Genomic DNA, 22,341 nt, shown 5'->3' on the forward strand with positions numbered 1-22,341 from the left:
GGGACAGGTCTCCCCTGCTCTGCAAGCTCTGTGGGGCCGAGAGGCCCAGGCCACGCAGAGACTCTGAGGACTTCACAGACAGGGCTGGGGACGAGGGCTCTGGGGAGGCACCCTCTTCACAGCCTCCCTCCTCGTCCTCTTCAAAAATTGTCTCGGGCAGGACGAATCTCAGGTCCCGCAGCAGCTTTGGCCAGGGAGACGCAGGACACTCAGCAGCCCGGTCTTCCTCCTCTTCCTCCTCCTCTTGGTCTTCTTCCTGCTGCTCCAGGCCGCTGTAGTACTCCTCGTCCTCAGAGTCGGAGTCATCTTGGAAGGTCACGTTGAGTTTGGTCAGGGAAGTCCAGCGCCGGAGGGGGCCTGGCTCGTCCAGCCAGGAGCACTGTGGGCCCGAGAGGTGGGCGGCGCCCCCTGACCCTGAGGCCCCCATGGAGGAGCCCTGGCCGTGGCGCTGGGTGGTGCTCTCGCCACGACTGCCCTTCTCCTCCTTGGTGTGTTGCTTGGTTTCCGCCTGGACAGCAAATCCGAGAGGACCGGTCTCCCCGGGGACAGAAGCTGAAGCCTCCGCTGGCTCCTGGGGAGCTGCAGCAGCAGGGTGACAGACTTTGCGCTCAACGATGGTCTTGATGGACACTGGTGGGGGAGCGCGCTCCTGAGAGCCAGGTGGCACCTGCAGGGTCTGGCTGCCATCTTCGGTTGGCTTTTCTGGAAAAAGAACAGATGGGTTTTATTTCTCCACAGCCACTATTGGCCTACAGGGTGCCTGCCCTGACCTGACCCTTGGGGTCCCCATCACTCGGTGTGATGCTCAGGACACCTCCAGCCTGCTGGCCGCAGAAGGAATGGGGCATGCAGCCTGGGCCATGGGAATGACAGGGACACCTCTGGTTCTTCCCCCAAAGCCCACAGACTGGACAGGCCTTGACCTCCCCACCTCACTCTCTCATCTCTGGAGACTGCTGGCACCATCTCAGGACCCCATCACCTACCCCACCTGAAATCCTGGGCCCTAACAGTGCATTGGCTGAGTTACCCACATCTGAGTCCCTCCTGAATTGTAGGAAGGGAACTGAGCCTAAGGTGATGGGGGTGAGAGCTGGGGGTGTGGGGCAGACACGGGGTCTGGCCAGGCCCTCGGGGACAGGGAATGTGGTTTCCAAAGAGGTGGCAGGGGTTCCCTGTGTCCTCTGCCCCTGGGCCACAGTCCCTTACCCGGTGAAACTGGGCTGTCATTGCTTCTGTCTCAAGAGCACCCAGGGGAGGCAGCACCTGGAAGCACAGTGGGGACTTCCAAGTGTTTGAACAGCCTGCCCCTGGGCCCCCACTGCCAGCCTCTAGAGCTGGGACAAAGCCATCTCTGCTCTTCATGGGGATCCAGGTGCTCAGGTCCTTGTCAGCAGGGGACAAGAACCCCTGCCCACAGAGCCCAGAGGCCAGCGCTGCTCCGGGTCCTGCTGACTTCTGTTGGCCCAAGGCTAGGACTGCAAAGCCAACACTCAGCTGCACTTGGGTTCTGCCGCGGGGGCCCCCAGCGCCTGCCTCTGCGCCCACCCTGCTCACAGGAGTGCACTCGGCCCCCACTACTGGGTTCAGGGCACCTGGGCCTTCCAGGGGTCCTCAGATGGCTGAAGGGGATCCAGTGCCGGCTGGACCACCCCGCAGGAGGATCCAGGGAAGCTGCCCAAGGCCCTGCCAGGCCATGCTGTCAGAAGCTCCTGAAAGCAGAACTGCTGAGCCCGGGGAGGACAAGGAGGACTAGGAAGAGGTGAGTCCCTGGGTGGGGCTGCCAGGGCCTGGCACTCCCACTACTGACTCCCCCAAGGGAGCATGGGATGGGGCCGTGTGCTGGACTCACCTTCGGGAGGCAGGAGGCACTGGAGCTTCCCCAGCTCACGCATGGAGGCCCGCAGCTGCCTGATGACCGCATCCTCGCTCAGTGACCAGGCCTGCTTCAGGGTCACCTGCAGGAACTCCCGGATGTGGTCCCTGGACATCTTCAGCAGGCGCTCTAGACATGGGGGTGGGCATCAGGCTAGGAGGAGCCCTAGGGATGGCGCAGCCACCATGGCTGCTCCAACCCTTGTTTCTGCTGCAACCCCTGACCCTGGCCCTGTCCCCCACTTGCTGGCCCTGAGGCTCAGCCTCAGCTTGGACCACCCTCAGCAGGACAGGGCCTGCCTGGTCTGCACAGCAGGCTCCTTCCTGTGTCTGCTGGGCCTGGGGAAGCTCAGCCCTGCTCAGAGTCACAGGCCACCAGGTCAAGAGAGCCAGGCACTGGGGAAGGAGCACATGCAGGAACTCCTGGATGTGGTCCCGGGGCATCTTCAACATGGGCTCTGGTCATGGGGGTGGGTGTTAGGCTGGGAGGCGCCATTTTTGGGGGTTGGGGATGAAACGGGATTCGCAATGCCCCCTAAGCTGGCCAAGAACTCAGAAAATTTGTCCCTCCCCTAGGTTCTGCTCACCCGGGCCAAGCATGGGACCCCCCCAACTCCTCCATCCCCAGCACCCAGGCCTCTGTGGGCCCTGAGGACTTACTTCGGTGGACCTTGAGGACGGTGTACACCATGCCGGTGAGTACGTGCGCGCCCTCAAGGATGTAAATGTCGAACATCCGAAGTGCCAGGGGGAACGGCACCTGGGGGACAGAGGCATTGGAGGACCCCGCGCATCAGGGCCTCAGCAGGGCCCACAGTGGGTGGGAGTGCAGTGTCATAGGGCATCCTAGCTGTTTCCTAGAAGCCCAGAGAGAAAGAGCACCAAGGCCTATCCAGGACCCTGGGGCCACGCGGACTGCTCTGCACACTTTGGAAGCCACCCTGGAGATGCCAGACAGCCCAGGGACCTGAGGAGGGGTCAGCCCTTGGGCTGTGCTGAAACCAGCCTGTGGCACCCAGGGTCTATGGATCTCCTGCCTCTCACTGTAGGGCTCTGGCCTTTGCCAGGCTCTCAGGATGGGTCCTGGTGGGACCTGTCCCCTCCTTGCTGTCCCTGAGGCTCAGCCTCAGCTTGGACCACCCTCAGCAGAGCAGGGCCTTCCTGGTCTGCACAGCAGACTCCCTCCTGTGTCTGTTGGGGCTAGGGGAGCTCAGAGTCACAGGCCACCAGTACAAGAGAGCCAGGCACTGGGGCTGGAGCTTCCCTGGGAAGGGGTCCCCGGTGCACTTACCCCATCCAGGAAGCACTGGATGTACCAGTGTGCGGTGTAGTCCTCCAGGCACACACCCTCCTTCTCCTAAGAAGAGGCAGAGGGGGCTCAGGGCCCCTGCAGGGCCCAGGCCTGACTCCCTCTAATCTGTGCCCTGTGGCAGAACCCCTGGGTGCAGGAACCCCGCAGCAGGTGCATCCCCTCTCCCAGCCATGCAGATTCCTGAAGGGACACAGGTCCCTCAGTCCACTCTACCCTGGGGACAGCATCTCCCTTAAATCTACACAAACTCTGGGGGAACAAGTGCTGGAAAACACACCAACACCCAAGCTGCCGCGGCCCCCAGTAACCAAGAAAAGTCTTGGTGAGGATGTAGCCTCCCCTGGCCCAGGAAGCAATCAGGACCCCTCTCTGTCCTCCCCTCCCTGAGCACAGAGGCCCCGAGGGGAGAAAGGGGATGTTTACTTACCAGGTGTTTCTCCAGGGAGGGGAGCACGCGACGCATGATAGCTCCCAGTTGGTGCTGGAATTGCTCCAGTTTTGGGGAGTCTGGTGTGTAGAAATCTGAGTAATAGCAACCCCCCCAGTCCTCACTTCAGAGTGTCTTCCTGGGAAGGCCGGAAAGCCAAAGGCTTGGGGCAGGTTCTTTCTGAACATGGAGGGTCAGGGAAAGCTCTAACAGGCAGGGGAGCCTCAGGGGAAGGGGGTACAGCTGACAGCCCAGGGCAGGCTGCCTAAGGTGACCTCTGGGCTGACTGCACTCACACTGGATGCCTCAGGGCCATCTGGACACTCAGGGTGAGGAGGGGTCACCCTAGAATGGATGCTTCTTCTGCAAGTGTGTGGCTCACTGGGTGGGAGTCTGAGTAGAGACGTGAAGCAGTAAGGCCAGTAGAGACCTAAGGGTCATTTGTCAAAGACAAGGCACAGGACCTTTGTGTGATGGGAAGTGAGGGGTATGGCTTGGTATTGGGCCCTCTGCCAGCCCTGGCTTCTAAGAAAGCATTCTGAGGGAGACCGCCCTATGCACGCAGCAGCCAGTGAGGGACAATGTCCCAGTCACTTGTCTGCATGCCCATCCCTGCACTTGCAGGACCACGTCCACCACACCCATCACCCACCATGCATCGCGTGCTGGCTGTCCCCCATGAGCTGGACTAGGGCCCAGAAAGCATCCTCTTCACTCAGCCACATCAGCAGCAGGGCTGCCACGTGGCTTAGGCCCTGGCTGTAGCCCAATTCCTGGAAGAACACAACACACATCAGAGGGACCTCCCTGGCTGGGATGATCTCAAGTGGCAAGGGTGACCTCTCCTGGGAGAGCTGAGCATTACTACCAGGCCCCACTGCTGCCCCTTGGGTGTCAGGATCTCAGGGACTGGAGCACAAGCCAGCTCTCAAAGTTCCTGGAGAGAATGCTGCAGGGTCTGAGCGCAGGCTGTGCAGGGTTAAGAAGAGGTATGAGCCCCACCCCAGATGTCAGGAAGGGGAAGACTGTTGTGGGAGTGCAGACTGCACACCCATGATGGCCTCTGGAGCTCTCTGCTGTACAGGTGCCCTGCTGGGCCCCACTGCAGACGTGAGGAAGAAGCACCATAGTAAGGCCTGCCTGGGCCAGAACAGAGCCCAGCCCAGGAGAAGGCTTCCGTTCTGCCCCAGAACTTGAGGTTGGGGCCAAGGAGGCCATGAGCTTGAACTCTACCCCTCAGTCTCTGCCTTGTGGATTAGAGGCCCCCTCAACCCAGGCTAGGATTTCTGTGACCAGGGGCACCCTGCATGGACAGCTCTGGATATGACCTTGGAATGTTATCACAGAATACTCACGGGGTTGTACATCGAGTATGCGAGGAGCACCTCAAATAAGGAGCGTTGTCTGGAAGAGAGAGGACAGAGGCTGTGCGTCCTGTGCTGCCGAGGCTCTCAGTGTGGCTCTGCCTAACAGAGCCTGACAGCCACACGCAGCGCCCGTGACACTCTGCTCATGAGCAGTGACGTCATCAGGGCACCTGCGTGTGGTCCACCATGTGGGTGAGCGCTGCCTGCAGGGACACGCACACCTCTCGGGGTGCAGTCATGTGCAGTTTCGTTTCCCCAGGTGGGTGTTCATTGCACAGGTGAGCGTCCCACTGTGGGAGGTGCAGTCCCGTGGGTCTAAGCCATGGAGAGTCAGCCTCCCATGCACGTTCAGCCTGGTAGGGAGCAGCTCCTGTGGCCTATGTGTTCCCCATGAGCCTCAGTGGCCAAACTCCCCACCTCCCCCAGCCCGTGGCCACCACTGCCCTGTTGTGTGTCCCAGGGTTTGGCCTCTTGCAGATGTCCTGTGAGTGGATCACAGCACGTGTAGCCTTTGAGGGATGCGTCCTCTCTTAGCAGGATGCACCTGAGATGCATCCAGGTGAGCCCAGGGCCGAGTCTCGTCCTGCCTCTCACTGAATCCCGTTCTCGGATTCAGCTGTGACACGGGTTCCTTATCCGTGTCCCCACTGAGCATCGTGCAGGCTACTGCCGCGTCCAGTGACTGCAAACACAACCCTGAATCTTGCATGAGGGTTTTATGCACTCAGCTGTTCTGGTGGTTGTGTAAATGTGCGTGTGTGCTGGGGGTTCGTGTGGAAGGTGTGTGTCTCTCATTGTGAGAAATTGCCCTGGGTGCTGCTGGGGGTCTGGGCCACTGTGCTCTGTTCCTGCAACGAACCAGAGTGGCGCTCGCCTCACGTTCTCCCCGGTACCCGGCGTTCAGTGGTCTTAGTTCCCCCATTCTCACAGCTGTGCGCTGGTGCCCCATTGTGGTTTAGGTGCTAAGCGTGTTTTCACGCGTTGAGTAGGAGAGTTGTGTGTGCAGTCATGAAGGGGCCCTCCTGAGCCTTGGCCCATGTCAGGGCAGGGAACCCTCATTTGCTTTCTTATTATGTATAACTTCATTTTTTGTATTTTGTAAATACTGTCTCCCCTTGTGTTCCTTTTCATTTCATTCCCACCAAAGTGTCTTTGGGAAAGCAAACTGTTCAGTATAAATAGAAGGCCATGGATCCATTTTTTTTCTGTCCTAGAGCAATTATGCTTTAGGCTTGAGCCCATGTCTCTCCTAGGACCCCATGTGTCCCAGGACCCTTGCACCTCCCTCGCCCAGGGCCCCTCCAGCCCAGAGGCCTCACTTAGCTCCGTATCGCTCTCGAAACATGATGTGACTTCTGAACGTGCGTGCTACCTCTTCATCGATCTGTTGGACTTGATCTGAGCACAACCTGGCCCGTTCCTTCATCTCCTGCAGGGCAGGGCCGAGGGGGAGGGGCCGGCCTCAGGACGAGCCAACCCCCACTGCCACACAAGCACCCCAAAGCCACATCAGCTCTTCTGGTTGGCAGGGAGAGTTCCCCTTGAGGGAAGCTCATTTCCCTGATCCAGGGAGGGTCATGGGTTCCCCACTCGCCTTAGTGTCCACGCCACCCCCAGTGCCCAGCAGAGGGGCCACTGCGGACCCGCTACAGTCAGCCTGAGGCCAGGGGCTCTGCCAATGTCCTTCTGTGCTACCTCTGCCTTCCCAGAGCAGGAGAGACTGAATCAGGCCTCTGAACCTCCTCACTGGGCTCTCAGGCCCCACAGGACAGGAGTCAGCCTCACCCTGACCAGCCTTCAGGGCTGCCCCCTGCAGGAGAGCCCCAGCTCCATCAAGAGAGTGGACACCCTTCTTGGACTTGGAGCTGGCCCCAGGGACAGCCCCCACTTGAAGACTTGGGGGAGGGCGGGGCTGGCGGCTCAGTTGCTCCTTGCTCCCTGATGTCAGCCAGGGAGGTGACAGTCAACCCAGGGCCAGCCCTCTGATGGATCAGCCCTCATTCCCAGAAGCAGTTGAGAGCTGACTCTGACCGATGGAACCAGCAGGCCAGGTGGGGGCTGGGTGAGCTGAGGCCAGGCCAGGCATGAGAAGGCCCAGGTGAGGGCAGGGCCCGGCGAGCATAAGAAACGCACAAGCAGGGTCAGGTGTGGGGAGGGCCGTTAGGGACAGAGCCAGCTGAGGGCCCTAGCACACAGGATTTCCACCTCATTCCAGGCATTCTCTATCCATTCAGGACCCAGCACAATGGCACTGGGCAGTCCTGGGCCTAGAGGCAAGGCAGGACCACAGGGATGAAGGCTGTGGCCCTGACCGGATCCTTGTGTCCAGGCCCATTTGTGTGTGGGGAGACATGGAGGAGGCCTCTGGGGAGACCTGGATGAGGCAGAGGGGAGGGCCGGGTGGGGGCCCCAACCAAATGACCACTCCTCCTTGGCATTACTTGTCCACCACACGGGAGCCTTGCGCTCCTGAGCAGGCCCAAGCGGGTTGGCCTGCCTCAGATTGCACACAGAGCCATACCTCAAATTTGCCAGGGTTCTGGGCCTTCAGGGTATCCACGGAGAGCATCATGGCCCACACCTTGCCGCGCACCTGGGCGGGGATGCCTTTCTCAATTCTCCGGTGGAACTACAGGAGAGAGGAGGCTCTGGTGAGACCCGCCCCAGGCCCTCTGTTGGGGGGGAGCGTAGGGTGAGGCAGCAGGAAGGGGAGCCCTGGGCTCTGTGCTGTGTCCCCAGATCTGCCTGGACCTGGGCCTCCTGACCCAACAGTGAGAGGAGGGCCGAGGGCTCAGTGCAGGCTCTGTGGTGCACTCACTGCCCCCACAGGGCACCAGGAACTGTGCCTGCCCTGCATCTGGGAGTGGCCCCAGGGGAGACTGGATCTTCTACTGCGACAGTGTCCTGGGTGCACGGGCATGGGGCTGAGATGACCTGTGTCCTTTCAGGGCAGGACAGTTGTGTCTGAGAGGCACAGCGATGGGCACTGTCCATCCCAACTCCACCCCCAGTGGTCCCCAGGGGCCCTCAGGTCCAGGCACCTTTTCACTGCTGCGGTACTTGGTGAAATTTCGCAGCATCTTGTTCCATTTTTGCAGTCGGCGGCCCTCTTGATGTTTACGCTGGGAATGGAGACAGGATGGCGTGAGCTCAGCAGTGTCCTCTGAGGGAGGCCACGGGTGCAGCTCAGGAGCCTGTGGACAACTCAGCTGGGAGGAGCCAGCAAAGGGGCAGACCACAGCACCCAGACCTTCCAACTAGGGGAGCCTCAGGGTCTTGAGTATAAATAAAAGGACAAGCATCCTCAAGCTAGTCCCATCTCATCCAGGAAAGTGGGTCACAGTGGCCCACAGGCAGGGACCCAGAGCTGCAGGCCTGCACTGGGGTATGTGGGCCTCAACAGATCCCCTGGGGACTGCTGTCCCTGGAGGACCATATGGCACTCCTCTAACCACTGCCCATACCCACAGGCCTGCTAGTTCTGCCTCCTAGATGAAGAGTCCATGGCCAAGGTCAGCTTACCCATTGCACTGCCAGGCATCCATGCCTGGGCGGCTTCTGCTTACTGAAAAGCAAGAGAGACAACACCATGAGAATGGGCACTGAACCAAGCATGGTCCACTTCCCCAGCAAGGCTGGGAGAAGACCTGTGTCCTCACCCTGCTGAGGCACAGCCCAGAGCACAGAGAAGGGCAGGGAGGGGGCAGCCATGCTGCAGGCAGACACCCAGCAGGGGCTGGGGCTCGAGGCACCTGGGACCACCACACCCCCAAGGTTATCCCCCACCCAGCCTCCCCACTATGCACTGGCTGCCTGAGGTGTCTGCTCCCCACCTCACCCTCCTCTGTTAGCCCAGACCGTGGCCATCTCTCTACCCTTGGCTCCTGCTTTTTCTCCAGGTTCTGGGCACAACATGGAGCCAGAACCCCCTATCCCGTGCTAAGGTGGGCTGCTGAGTCATGCCAAAGACGGCCCGAGATGGCTCATCCCTCTAGATCACCGGAGCCTACCCTCCAGACATGGGGCTGCTCTCCCTGACATCTGTTGGAACAGCCTCCAATCTGACTCCTGCCCGCAGGCCCCACTCCTCCCAGCACAGACCCCGGGCCGGGCCCTCAGCTGCACCTTCCCTGTGGTCTGTACTGTGGGAGCCTGCAGGCAGGCTGAGAGCTGCAGAGGCCACACTGCTGGCCATCTCTCAGACTAGGTCTTAATAAGCCTTTAGCCTAGCCCTGAGGCTCAGGCCCCTGTTGGACAACTGCCCACCTGCTAGGCTGGTGCCCCAACCCTGTGGACACAGCTATGGGGTGACGATGGCCAGGCTATGTCCCTCAAGCCACCACCTCTACTTAGCATGAACAGAGGCCTCAGAGTAAGAGTGCCAGTGTCTACCCTACAGCCAGCCCTTTCCCATCCTGCATTCTTGAGTCACAGGGTCACTCGGCTCTGCCCGTATACTGACCTGTGCCTGCACTGTGACAACAGCTTGGATCAAGGAGGGGGCCTGGGGATAGGTGTGCTACCTAATGGCGGGGTTTCTGACCCTGGTCCCTCCCCTGGGTGGATCGGGGTGCAGAGGACTCACCACAGGAAGCCAAGTTTGTCTGGGACGAGGGCTCCACTCTCGTCGTCCTCTTCTCCCAGGTGAAACTGGGGCCCTTTACGGGGACCCTGCAGGGGAGAGGGGACCCAGGTGAGAATCCCGGGTCTCAGTCACTGGGGGAAGCTGAGCCACCCTCCCGCTGTGTCCCCAAGGAGGTGGGGTCTGGCTCTCATAAGCACAGTACTTGAGGCAGGGTCCTACCTCCTCCCCCAGCACCCTGGCCCGTACCTGCTCATATTTCAAGATGATCCCTGCTCGCTCCTGGGCCCTGCCGGACCTCAGGGCGTCCATATCCAATCTGTAAGACACACACGCACTTGTGATCCAGTACAGGGGAGCCCACGGGAACTGCTGCCCCGAGGTCTGTCCCCGTGGTCAGAGTGGGGACAGCCACACAGCCAGGTGGGCGGGCACCTGGTGGTCGGGTCCCAGGAGGATGACTTGTTCAGAGCACAGGGACTAGGGATGGTTGGGGAAGGACAGCCCCCACCTTGCCTCCCCTGCCCTGGGAAAGGATGCTCCTCCCCCAGCCTGGCATCCACGTGTCCTCCAGGGAGCCCAAGTCTCCCTGGCCCGCTCCCAGCCCCCGAATCTCTAGGGCTCTCAGAGGTGGACTCACTGCCCCACCTGACACCAGCTGATCCAACACCTAGTCTTGAACCCGTGTCCAGACACAGACTCACACCAAGGCCCATTTGACACTGATGCCCAGCAGAGTGGGAGGAATGAGACGACTATATACACACTCTGCACACAGGGGCCGCTGAGAGCTCAGCCACAACACTCATGGAACCTGGCGTGGGAGACCAGTGCCACCCACCTGGCATGACCTTCCCTGCGTCACAGGTCACGCAGAGAGCAAGTCTCACTCACCTCCTTCGAGTATCCATTAGATTCTATGAAATGTGCTTCCTGCCTACGCTACCAACATCTGGTCAGTTGGGCAGGAGATGCACGACTGGCCACTGGTTGCTGACAACCAAGAGTGCACAATTCTCAGTGACTGTGATGTCACAGAATCCTGCCAGCCAATCCCAAGTGGCTCTGCTGTGGCAGGGGTCAGGGTTCTCAGCCCTGGCTTAATTAAAGGTCACCAGAAGTGGGGCCTGTGTTCTCCCCAGGGCCCAGGTGAAGAGGGCAGGGCTCTGGCAGAACTGCCCCAGAACCAGGGGTGCCAGGGCCCTCTGCCACCTGCCGTGACGGTCCCAAGTCCCAGGCAACCTGCACCTCCTGCCCCTCATTTCTTCCTCTGCCATTTTATTACAGCCCAACTGTGAAGTCCTCTTTATTTGAACACAAGGTGGAACAGGGTGCCCCATCATGGCCAGTCCTTCTTCCTGAGGTTCCCACACTCGGGGCTGCCCCTGAATGACCTGAACGGAGACTCCCAGGGTTGCAGCCTGCTGTCCTACCACAGGCCTGACCCCAGCACTCCCAACCCCTGCTGACCCCTCCTGCTCTGTTCCAGCCCCTCTTCCCAGGAGTTTTAGGAGGTGGACACAGGGGGTCCTCCTGGGATGGAGGGCAGGGGAGCCGCCCGCTGAGCACCACCTGCATAGGACCTCAAGCTGGCATGGCCCAGACTGTCCAGAGCGGGAACCAGGGCCCTGTCCTGACACTGACCAGGGCTTCAGGCACAGAGTGCTGAGAACTCCTGGGCACCAGCTCCTGAGCCGCATGCTGGTAACACCGGGCTGCTGCTGACCATAAGGACAGGGACAGCACATGTCGGGCAGGAGCAGCCACAGGCCCGCAGCTCCCCAGGGTGCTGATCACCAGGTTGCTCCCTGCAGGGAAAGCGACTCAGCCCTCCCCCAGCACCTCCTTGGTCCTGGGCCCCACACTGCCCCTAGGCTGCCACCTTGGGGCCACAGTCGGTTCTTTTCCCTCAAGGGCCTGTTGTTCTGCCTCTCTGCCCACTTCCCTTGCCCTGGCATGGGGACCACAGTGTCCAGGGCCCTGGTCACCAATACACCTGCTGGCCTCCTCTGCGGGTGGGAACGAGTACACAGCTGTGTCATGTGCAGAGATGCTGTCCAGCAAGACTTGGGTTTTAACTGATTCTGTTATTCCCCTCCCCACTCAGCTTCTCCTCTTTTAAATATCATTGTACATTCTTTTGGAGATTCACAAAGTGCTGTAAAATAACACAATGAATGATGAGTGGGGATCACCCAGCTTCAGCAGTCAAATATTCTTAATTGTATGGAAGATGCCTATGGGTTTCCTTTCTCTGCCTGAGTTCATTCTCCAGATTCCCTAGGGTTAGTGGTCTCCAGATTGCATTTTTCTCCACTCGGGGTGATGTTTTGCTCTCGAGTCAGACTCAGGAGCCGAGGCTGGGGATGGATCCCGGGTGGTACAGTATGGGATGAAGGTGTCCCAGTGGTATCTTCCCCACTATGCCTGCCCTGGGGTTGCTATCAGGGACAGGTCTTGTCCTCCTCCAGCCCCATCTCACTTGGGCTCCTGCTGGGTAACGCCGTCTGCCATGAGGCCCTCACCAGAAGCTGGTGCCCGTGCCACACTCTCGGGCTGGTCAAGCCACAAGCTAAAGTGAACTTTCATTTTCTAAGCAACGCAGCTTCAGGTATTTTGCTATTGCCACACAGAGTGGGCCAGGACTTCCCTCCAACTTCAGCAAAGTGCCCTCCAATGTGCTTGAAGGGTTTCTGAGAAAGCCTCTTCCCAGAGTATCAGGTGCTCCTCATTCCAGATTTCAGCTGAGGTCTCCTGAAAGCCCACTCTGGCTTCCTGTGCCACCTAAACACCCAGGCACTGAGTTCTCTTTTAGGGGTAGCTGGGAGTAAAGGCAGAGGCCAGCTCAGCAGCACTGCTCAGGGCATCTGGGAGTCCGGCAGGACTTTGAGTCCCTCCAGTCAACCTCAAGAGAGGGCACGGGACTCATTTGTGTCCTGAGAGACAGGAGATTGGCAGGTGCAGGGAAACACTGAGTCTGCGAATTAGCCGCCACTTCTTACAGGGCGCTCTGGAGCCGCTCCTGCGTTTCAAGTGAGCCATGGGCCCGCGTGCACGGCTGAGAGCTGTGGCTACATGGCCGCAGAGATCACCTCTGACAGTGGTGCTTAGGGAGCGCAAGGTGAGCCTGCGTGCTAGGGCCCTTCCCACCCACAGCACCCACCCACAGCACGTGACCTCAGTACACAGACCAGACCCCTCCAGCTCGCTGCTCCAGCCCTTCCTTGAGAATTGCTCTGAGTCCCAGGGCCAAGGGCTCTGCTCCTGTGGTGTTCACACACAGGCACAGCCACATCACCCATGGGACCCAGCGTGGGAGACCAGTGTCACCCACCTGGGCAGGACCTTCCCCAAGAGCAAATCCCACTCACCTCCATCGTGAATCCATTGGATTCTGCCAAATGTGCCTCCTGCCTATGCTACCAACACCTGGTCAGTTGGGCAGTAGACGCACTATTGGTCACTTGTCACCTCACAGCCCAGAGTGTGCATCCTCAGTGACTGTGATGTCACAGAAGCCTGCCAGCCAACCCCAAGTGGCTCTGCTGTGGCAGGGGGTCAGGGTCCTCAGTCCTGGCTTTATCAAAAGTCACCACAAGTGGGGCCTGTGTTTTCCCCAGGGCCCAAGCGAAGAGGGCAGGGCTCTGGCAAGGGTGCCATGGAACCAGTGGTGCAATCCAGAGCACCTGCCCCTTTGTGTCAGGCTCCCTCTGGGTTCCTGTGGAGCTGTTTGGTGGGACAACTCAAGGGTTGAACTCTGCAGTCCTGATTTTTTTCATTTTTTCCTGAAGTGGCCAGGGCCCCATAGTAAAGGAGAAGTTCCAGTAGGGAAATCATCTAGAAACTTGGAATGCACAGAGGGAAGATAATACAAATCTCTCAGTGCCAAGTATGTGATGCCATGTATGTGATATAAATTTATAAGGTATTATTGCACATTTCAGAAATATATCACCACACTGTATATTCTAAATGTCTCCTACTGTTCTCGGCTTTCTGATTTCTCAAATACGTCTTCTGTGCTGTCAAATATATTTTAAAAGTAAGTATCTTTTTAATGGCCCAAAGTGGGTCACCTCGACAGAACAGGAGAAAAACCACAATTTCTCCTGGTGCTAAGTGCTTTGTACATGCAGAGGTGGCCAGAGAGAGGGAAAAAGGAGACTGCTCTTTTCCAGGTTGTGATGTAGGAGGGGTGAGGTTGACAAGGTGCATGGGCCCAGATGCTACCTGCAAATCTGGCTCCATGGTACCTTCAGGAGGGAAGAGAAAGGGGTGTGGTCTCTGCTGTCGTGGTGGGAGGGGACAGAGGGAAGGGCACCGCGTGTAGCATGGACCCTGTCTGGGCTATCCTATTTACTCCTCCTCGGGTCCCTGGGGGTGGCATTTTATCTCTGATCTGCCGACCAAGAATCAGGCCCAGGGCCAGGTAATGCACTGAGGGTCATTGCTTGGGCCTGGAGCCCAGGTGTCTGGGGCTCCACACCCAGCACTGCCAGCAGGGGATGCGAGGTTGGCCCTGTGTGTTTGCCCAGGGTGTGCCTGTGGGAGAGGCTGTTCTGAGTGTCCCTTTGGAGACAGTGGCCCTGTGACCTGAGCTCCTGCCCTAGCCAGCTGTTTGTCATCAGCTCCTACCCTGGCAGCAGCTCAGCCTGCAGGCTTTCCTAAGCATTTGCTTGAGGGGAGAGATGCCAGGGCCCATGCTGTGTCTTTCTTTCGCCAGCTCCCTTCTCTGCCCTTGTACACACAGCTGTCTATCAGAAGGGTGTTGAGTCAAGGCCAAGACCAAGGCTGTATTGCCCTGTTCACCTGTCAATCAGGGGGCCCCTCCCCAGGAAGTACCGCCTCTTATCCAGGACATCGGGGTGGTACCATGTAAACACTTCCATTTTTTCGAAAGCTCATAAAAAGTGAGGAAGGACGGAAGCGCTCTCTCCTCATAGACTCAGGACAAGCAGAGCAGGGTATGATGATTCCCTTCCCTTAGCCCATTCTCCATTAATAAAGCCCTAATGGGCCTGTGTATTTTTCTCACTTTGTAACTAAAGTTTACCACACTGCAGGCTGTGTTTGGGCCTGTATTTAGAATTCTTCTCTAAGTTAAAGGCAAGAGTCTGGAAAATTAATTTAGGCCCAGACCCAGCCCATAACATTCCCAGTCCCAGACTGACCCACTCAGGAGTCGGGTCAGGTCCGTGGATCCCACCATTTTGGGAGACGCCCATGCTTTCACTGGAAGGGTCTCTGCCAGGACATCTTCCCTGCAAGCCTGGGGCCCTGGTCCCATGCTCCCCTCACTGTCCACAGGAGCTGTTGGGAAGCTGCTTTCTCAACCCCTCTGGCCAGGGCTGCCCTCTAGCTCTTGTCTCCAACTCCCAGGCCAGGCCCACAACCTGGAGGTCAGGTTGGTTCTGGCCTGCTGACTGTTAGCAGTGTGGTTTGTTCAGAACCAGTACTGCCCAGGCTGCAGGCGGGAGCCACGGCAGTACTTAGAAAGCCATGGAGTTGTCAGCAGCAACCCTGTTGTGGCTGGAGGCCTCCCTGTGGTTTACGGACTCTGTCTATGGGCGAACCTGGAAGAGAAGGTGGCCCCAGTGATGAATGAGATTTTGTTTTAAAAAAGTTTTATTTATTTGCAAGGCAGAGTCACAGAGTATGAGAGAGAGAGAGAGAGAGAGAGAGAGAGAGAATATCTTCTTTCTGCTGATTCACTCCCCAAATTGTCGAAACAGCCAAGACTGGGACAGACAGAAGCCAGGAACTAGGAATTCCACTCGGGTTTCTCACATGAGTGGCGGGGACACAAGCACTTGGACTATCTTCCACTGCCTTCCCAAGCACATTAGTAGGGAGCTGGATCAGAAGCATATCAGGTGGGACTGAGACCAGACTCCAATATGGAGTACCAGGGTTGCAAGCAGTGGCATAACCTGCTGTGCCATGATGCTGGTCTCACAAGGGAGATTCAGTTCCTTTTTTTTTTCTGCCAATATTTTATTATATCAATGGCACTACATTTAAATGGCCATGAAGGCCAATTCAATGTAGTTCCGTTGGAATAAAATTCAAGGATTTGAAATGCAAGGGTTCATGGGAGAATGTAATTAAAAGCTGTCTATTTGGGTGCAAAGCTTTTTGAAATCCATGCATAGTTTGTTAATCATACGTACATTTTCCATGAACTGTTTGAAGACCTGTCATCCACAGCAGCGAGCTGGGTGAGGAAGGGCAAGGCTCCTCCCACAAGTGGAGGCCTCCTAGAGGGAATGAGCTGTGGGTCATGGGTCAGCCTCTGTGTCCTGGGGCTGTCATGGAAGGACCTCTTGGGGAGTCAGCAGGGGAGGCTCAGGAGGCTGCTGGGGCAGAGGGCAGGGCTGCAGCGTGAGGGAGAAGCTGACATGGGCAGCAGTGTGCTCAGATGGAGGGGCAGCTTCCTGCTTCTCAGTTCCCACCCCTGATGTCCATCCTCCAGGGGATGACTTCAGTGGAGGGTACAATTCCTGTCCTATGAAACAGCTCCATCCCCTTGTGGTCCTGTCAAATAAAAGAGAACCCAAATAGGAATCTGGGCTGGGCTAACCCAAACACTCTCAATGATGAGATTCTTAATCGTTGCCAACAGCAGGAGGCATGTTGGTGCTGACCCCTCCCCACACGTCTTCCTGTTGCATCACCCACTGCCACCTGTACTGCTGGTTTGGTGCCAGTGCCCGGCCATCATCCTCTGCCTCACTCAGGGTGAGCTCGGTTGCTACAGCAACAATACCCTGGGATCTCAGCGGTGTAAACAAGCACATCCATTTCTCTCTCAGCTTGCAGGCTCTCCCTCACTCAGGCAGGGAGCAGCCTCCCCCTCTCTGCTTCCCTGAGAAACAGGGCTCCTGTCCTGGCCTTTCTGCTTCAGAGGCCCCAGTGGTCAGGAGGGCCTTCCTGGAAAATCATCTGTGTCCCACCCTGTGGGCTGTGACCAGTCAGGGGTATCAGGGCAGCCTGCATCCACATCTGGTTCCAGGTGGGTTCCAGTTGCTGGAAAAACATCCCTGGAGATTTCCTCTGTCTCTGTCCAGAGTCTGAGACCAGCAGGGTGAGGGGTGGCAGCCATTTTGGTGGGAAGATCAGCACACCAGTGGCGTATGTGGTGGTCTCTGTTCCCGTTTCTCCTTTTGGGGTACTTGCCAAGATTCTATCAAGTATGTGGGCTCAACCAGATGCCCTGGGGACTCTTACCTCTACGAGGCATGTATGGCATCATCCTGGACCCACTGACCAGCACTGGATTCCAGAGGCAAATGGGTCACTCTGGGTCGCTAGCATGGTGCTTGTTTGTGTGACCTTGGGACACCAAAATGGTGCAAACATGTTGATTTGGGGTGATTCTTAGATATAAAATATATTCAGAATTTTGGATACTGACAGCTCGCTCGCTGCTGACTCTGGTGTTTGCCCTGTGTGTGGGTAGATCGGTGTGTCATCACACACTCCCCAACTGCAGTGCTGTCTCTGGTCCACAGCACCAAAAGGTAGCAAAGGTGGTGACCAGGTTCCTTTATCCTGTGCTTCCCCCAACCCCCTTATCTCTGGTTACCAGGTGGTCTCCCCAGCCCCTCTGCAGACTCTGTGCCAAGTATATGGTGGTCCCTGGCTGCACCTGTATTCTCAGAGGACTTTCAAGACTATTGCTCTACAGTGCAATGAGCTCCAACAGAGGCCGTTTCTTGCTGTTGATTCCGTGGTGATGTAGTGCTCTCATGTGCTGGTCTTTTTCTTTTTCTGTTTTAAAAGATTTTATGAATTTTTTTGAGAGGCAGAGTTAGAGAGAGAAGGATAGACAGAGAGAAAGGTCTTCCATCTGCTGGTTCACTCCTCATATGGCCACAATGGCCAGAGTTGAGTAGGTCTGAAGCCAGGAGCCAGGAGATGATTTCTCTGGGTCTCCCATGAGGGTGCAGGGGCCCAAGCACTGGGGTCATCTTCTATTGCTTTCTCAGGCCATAGCAGAGAGCTGGATTGGAAGAGAAGCAGTGGGAACATGAAATGGTGCCTATATGGGATGATAGCACGGCTGGTGGAGGCTTAACCTGCTATGCCACAGTGCTGGCCCCATGGACTGGTCTTAAGTCATGCAGAATGGAGGACAGAAATTCCTTGTGAGGATGGGCTCTTTTACCTCTACCCTACCTCCCTGCTGGAGATGGCGTATGGAAGGCAGGTGTGTTATCAGTAATGATAGAGGTACCATTTGAGGAATGCAGCAATTATAGCCTAGAGTTCAATAGAGGACATGGTAGGGACATGTGCTGTTCTGCTTCGATGCTATAAAAACACCAAATACTAAATTTAACACCAACAGAAAATGAGCTATCTCCCACGTTTTCCTGTGCACTATGATTAAGAATTGCATTGTGTGGACATCATCAATGAAACAAAATAATGACCTCTAAGAATGCCACTGGAAGCCAGAGTTCATGGATGGTGTGTATGATAGATGATGTAATGGTCACACATGAGTAATGATGTCACTAATATCAAATAACATGAGAGGCAAAATATCTATGTTATTTCACTAAATCAGTTTCCAAGGTCAATAGCCATGGCTCCTGAATGATAACAGTGCTGCTACCTTTTTCTTATTGGAGGGGATGTAAAAATGGTATACTGGACAACAAAGGACATGAAGAGATGGTATGCTCATTGGACAGAAAGCAATTACATCAATATCCATATATACAAATACACCCAGCAATCACCAGAATCCTGAGAGTGAACATCTCCATGTCTCCCAAAATTTTCCTTGTGCCCTTTGGCAAACTTTCTTTGTGCTCCGTCCCACTACTCACTCTCTCGGGGCAGCCACTAGTCTACTTTCTATCATTATACATTAATTTGAATTTCTAGAATTTTCTACTAATAGAATCATTCAGTATGTCCAAATATTTAAATAGATACAAGCTTTTTAAAAAAGATATATTTTATTTATTTGAAAGAGTTACAGAGAGAGGTAGAGACAGAGACAGAGACAGAGAGAGAGAGAAAGAGATATCTTCCTTCTGTTGGTTGACTCCCCAGATGGCCACAACGGCCAGAGCTGTGCCAATCTGAAGCCAGGAGCCAGGAGCTTCTTCCTGGTCTCCCACATGGGTGCAGGGGCCCGTGGACTTGGGCCATCCTCTACTGCTATCCCAGGCCATAGCAGAGAGCTGGATCAGAAGTGGAGCAGCTGGGACTAGAACCGGCACCCATTTGGGATGCTGGTGCTTCAGGCCAGGGCGTTAACTTGCTGTGCCACAGTGCCAGCCCCAACACAAGCTTTTAATATTTTCGGGGTAAATATTGAAGAATGGAATAGCTGCCTCATCTTGCAGCTTTCATTGAATTCCACAAATTTTGGTGAGTTTTTTTTTTTTCTTAAATTGTTTTAATTCATTAAAATACCTTCTAATTTCCCTTTTGATGTATTCTTTGACCAATGGGTTACTCAGAAGTGTGTTATTTAGGTTCCAAAAATTTGGTGATGTTCCAGATATCTTTCTATTGTTGATTGCTAATCTGATGGCATGGTAATCACAGAATTCATTCTGTATGACTTAAATACTTGAAAATTTGTTGACACTTGTTTTGTTTTTTTGTATTTCCCCACACAGTTACTATTTTCAGTGCTTTTTGGTCCTTTGTGTAAATCTAGATTTCTATATGAATCATTTTTCTTCAGATATCTTTTCCTTCATGTGTGTGAGCAAAGGAGAGAGAAACAATATAAGCTCTCTGATATCTTTTCTTTTAAGGACACTAATCCTATATGAGCAGGGCCCCATATCTATGACCTTATTTAGCCACCAATACCTCTATAAAAACCCTATCTTCAAATGCAGTTATACTGGAGGTTGAGACTCCAATGTATGAGTTTGTGAGTGAGGGGCACAATTCATTCCATAGGAGAAGATGACTTGGAAATATGGAGAAAGGGGTGAGGGGTAACTTGGGGGCAACAGAAAGCTGAGGGAAGAGAGGAGTTCATGGAAATGCGAGGCCAACACAATGAGACAATGCAGTCATAATAAAACGGACAGTTCCAGTGCACTGTGTGGGTATTGTGGGCAGCTCTTTACCTGGGTGACCTCTGATTCCTCGTGGCACTGGGTGTGGTCAGCTTGCTTTAGAGTTCAGGAAACAGAGACTTGTGGAAGTTGGATAACCTGATGGAGGTTCCTGCAGCTGCTGAGGAGAGCTGCATTCAAACTGGGCTCCCTTAACCCAGGTGTGCTGTTTTCGCTAGGCTCAGCTGCCTCTCGGTAGGGGTTGCTGCTGAGAAGAGACCTGGCTTGGAAGAGGCTTAGGAAGCATCAGTGAGGCTGTGGGCGTCAGAAGGGAGGCTTTCTGATGTGGGTAGTTGGGAGCTATAGAAGTGTGCCCTGGCCAGTGTAGACCAGCGTGAAGGACATTGGTGCTCTTTGATGTATCTGTTGGGTACTCATGGAAAAGATGACTCCAGGGCTTGGTGTTGTGGTGCAGCAGGCAAAGCTGCCCATTGTGATGCCAGCATCCTGTGACCCAGTGCTGGTTTGAGTCCCAGATGCTCTGCTTCTGATACAGCTTCCTGCTAACACACCTGGGAAAGCAGCAGAAGATGGTTCAAGCACTAGGGACCTTGCACTCACATGGGAGACCCAGATGGAGTTCCAGGCTTCTGACTTGAGGCCCGCCAGGCCTAGCTTCAGTGGTTGCGAGAATTTGGGGAGTGCACGAGTGTGGAAGATCTTTCTGTCTCTCCCTCTCTGTCACCGTCTTTCAAATAAATAAATAAATAAATCTTTAAAAAAAAGAAAGAAAAATGACTCCAACTGCTGTGGTGGGGAGAGGGGGAAGGTCCCCAGCTGTATTTACTCCAGGTTCTTATCTCCATGTGAGATAAAATTCAAATGAAGCAACATGCTCCTGAATAATCACTGGGTCAATGAAGAAATTAAAGCGTATCTTGAGACAAATGAAGTGGAAACTGACATATCAAAATCTGTGGCAGCAGCCAAAACAATTCTTTTTTTTTTTTTAAGGATTTATTTATTTATCTGAAGAGTTACACGGAGAGAGAAGATGCAGAGAGAGAGAGAGAGAGAGAGAGAGAGAGACATAGAGATAGATACAGGGGCCGGCGCTGTGACTCACTTGGTTAATCCTCTACCTGCGGTACCAGCATCCCATATGGCACCAGGTTCTGGTCCCAGTTACTCCTCTTCTAGTCCAACTCTCTGCTGTGGCCCGGGAGGGCAGTGGAGGATGGCTCAGGTGCTTGGGCCCCTGCACCTGCATGGGAAACCAGGAGGAAGCACCTGGCTCCTGGCTTCAGATCGGCATAGCTCTGGCTGTAGTGGCCATTTTGGGGATGAATCAATGGAAGGAAGACCTTTCTCTCTGTCTCTGTCTCTCACTGTCTAACTCTGTCAAATAAATAAATAAATTTTAAAAAAGAGAGAGAGGTCTCCATCCGATGGCCCACTCCCCAGCTGGCTGCGCTGATCTGAAGCCAGGAGACAGGAACTTCCTCCGGATCTCCCACGTGGTGCAGGGGTTCAAGGACCAGGCCACAGCAGAGAGCCAGATCGGAAGCCAAGCAGCCTGGCCCCGAACCGGTGACTATATGGGATGCCAGCGCCCCAGGCCAGGGCGTTAGCCCTCTGCACCACAACACTAGCCCCAGCCAAAGCAATTCTAAGAGAGAAGTTTAGAGCAAGAAATACCTACAAGAAGAAAGTTTTCAAATAAGCAATCTGTTGTCATAGCTCTAATAACTAGAAATAGGAAAAGAACAGCTAAGCCTAAAGTTAGCAGAGGGGAGATAATAAATATCAGAGAAGCCATAGGGATCAGGAAGAGAATAGGAGAGACCAATAAAACCAAGAGTTGGCTCTTTGAGAAGACAAAACAATTTGACAAATCCTTAGCTAGGCCAGGGAAAAAGGGGGGCTCAAATAAAATCAGAAATGAAAGAGAGAACATTAAAACTGATACCACAAATACACAAAGGATTATAGGAGGTCACTTTATCAATTACACAGCCATACAGAAAAACGGATAGATTCCTAGATACATATAACCCACCAAACTGAATCATGAAGGAATAGAAAAGTTGAGTAGATAAATAATGGGTAAAGAAATTAAATCATTGATAAAAATTCTCTTACCAAAGAAAGCCCAGGACCTGACGCCTTCATTGCTGAATTCTACTAATAATTTATAGTAGAAATCATACCGGTCCTTTTCAAACTTTTCAAAAATATTGCAAAAGAAGCTATACTGTCAAACTTATTTTATGAGGCCAGCATTACTGTAAAACCAAAACCAGACAAGGATACTGCAGTGAAAGAAAATTACAGGCCAATATTCCTGACGAATGTGATTGCAAAAATTCTCAATGAAATACTAGCAAATGGGATTCAATAGTGCATGAAAAGGATCATGGGTCATCACAGAGTGGGACTTATCTCAGAGATGCAAGGATGGTTCAACACAGGGAAGTCTGTAAATATGATATATCACATTAACAGAATTAAGGACAAAAACTGTATTATCACCTTGAAAGATGCAGAAAAAGCATTGGACAGAATTCAGCATTGTTTTAGGATAAAAGCTGTCAACAAGCTAGTGAAAGTGGAAGAAGGACTGTACCACTTCACGATGAAAACCATATATGACCAATCCACAGGTAACATCATACTTAATGGGGAAACATTGAAAGTTTCCCTCTAAGATGAGGAATGAGACAAGGATGCCTAATTGTATCATT

At 54.6% G+C, this 22,341-nt stretch overlaps 1 protein-coding gene across 1 annotated transcript; it reads right to left on the reverse strand.

The window, feature by feature from the left end:
• Positions 1 to 6,296: 6,296 nt before the first annotated feature.
• Positions 6,297 to 12,940, reverse strand: LOC149122119 (USP6 N-terminal-like protein). The gene is made up of 8 exons (XM_089313641.1): positions 12,935 to 12,940; positions 12,046 to 12,119; positions 9,813 to 9,882; positions 9,567 to 9,652; positions 8,504 to 8,546; positions 8,023 to 8,103; positions 7,503 to 7,610; positions 6,297 to 6,410 (listed from the first exon to the last, which is right to left on the reverse strand). Exons 1-8 carry the CDS (start codon positions 12,938 to 12,940, stop codon positions 6,297 to 6,299), a joined length of 582 nt encoding a protein of 193 aa, XP_089169767.1.
• Between the last annotated feature and the right edge of the window lie 9,401 nt (positions 12,941 to 22,341).

This window comes from Oryctolagus cuniculus, chromosome 15 (assembly GCF_051225735.1).
Source record: "Oryctolagus cuniculus isolate XC-2025 breed Fujian yellow rabbit chromosome 15, ASM5122573v1, whole genome shotgun sequence".
In the NCBI taxonomy this organism is placed as follows: domain Eukaryota; kingdom Metazoa; phylum Chordata; class Mammalia; order Lagomorpha; family Leporidae; genus Oryctolagus; species Oryctolagus cuniculus.

Excerpts from the sequence above, each read along its gene's own strand:
- LOC149122119 (XM_089313641.1), bottom strand. Across the intron at positions 9,883-12,045 it reads GTTACCCAGCAGGAGCCCAA|ATTGGATATGGACGCCCTGA; the intron begins GTGAGATGGGGC and ends TGTGTCTTACAG. Across the intron at positions 8,547-9,566 it reads GACAAACTTGGCTTCCTGTG|TAAGCAGAAGCCGCCCAGGC; the intron begins GTGAGTCCTCTG and ends CTTGCTTTTCAG.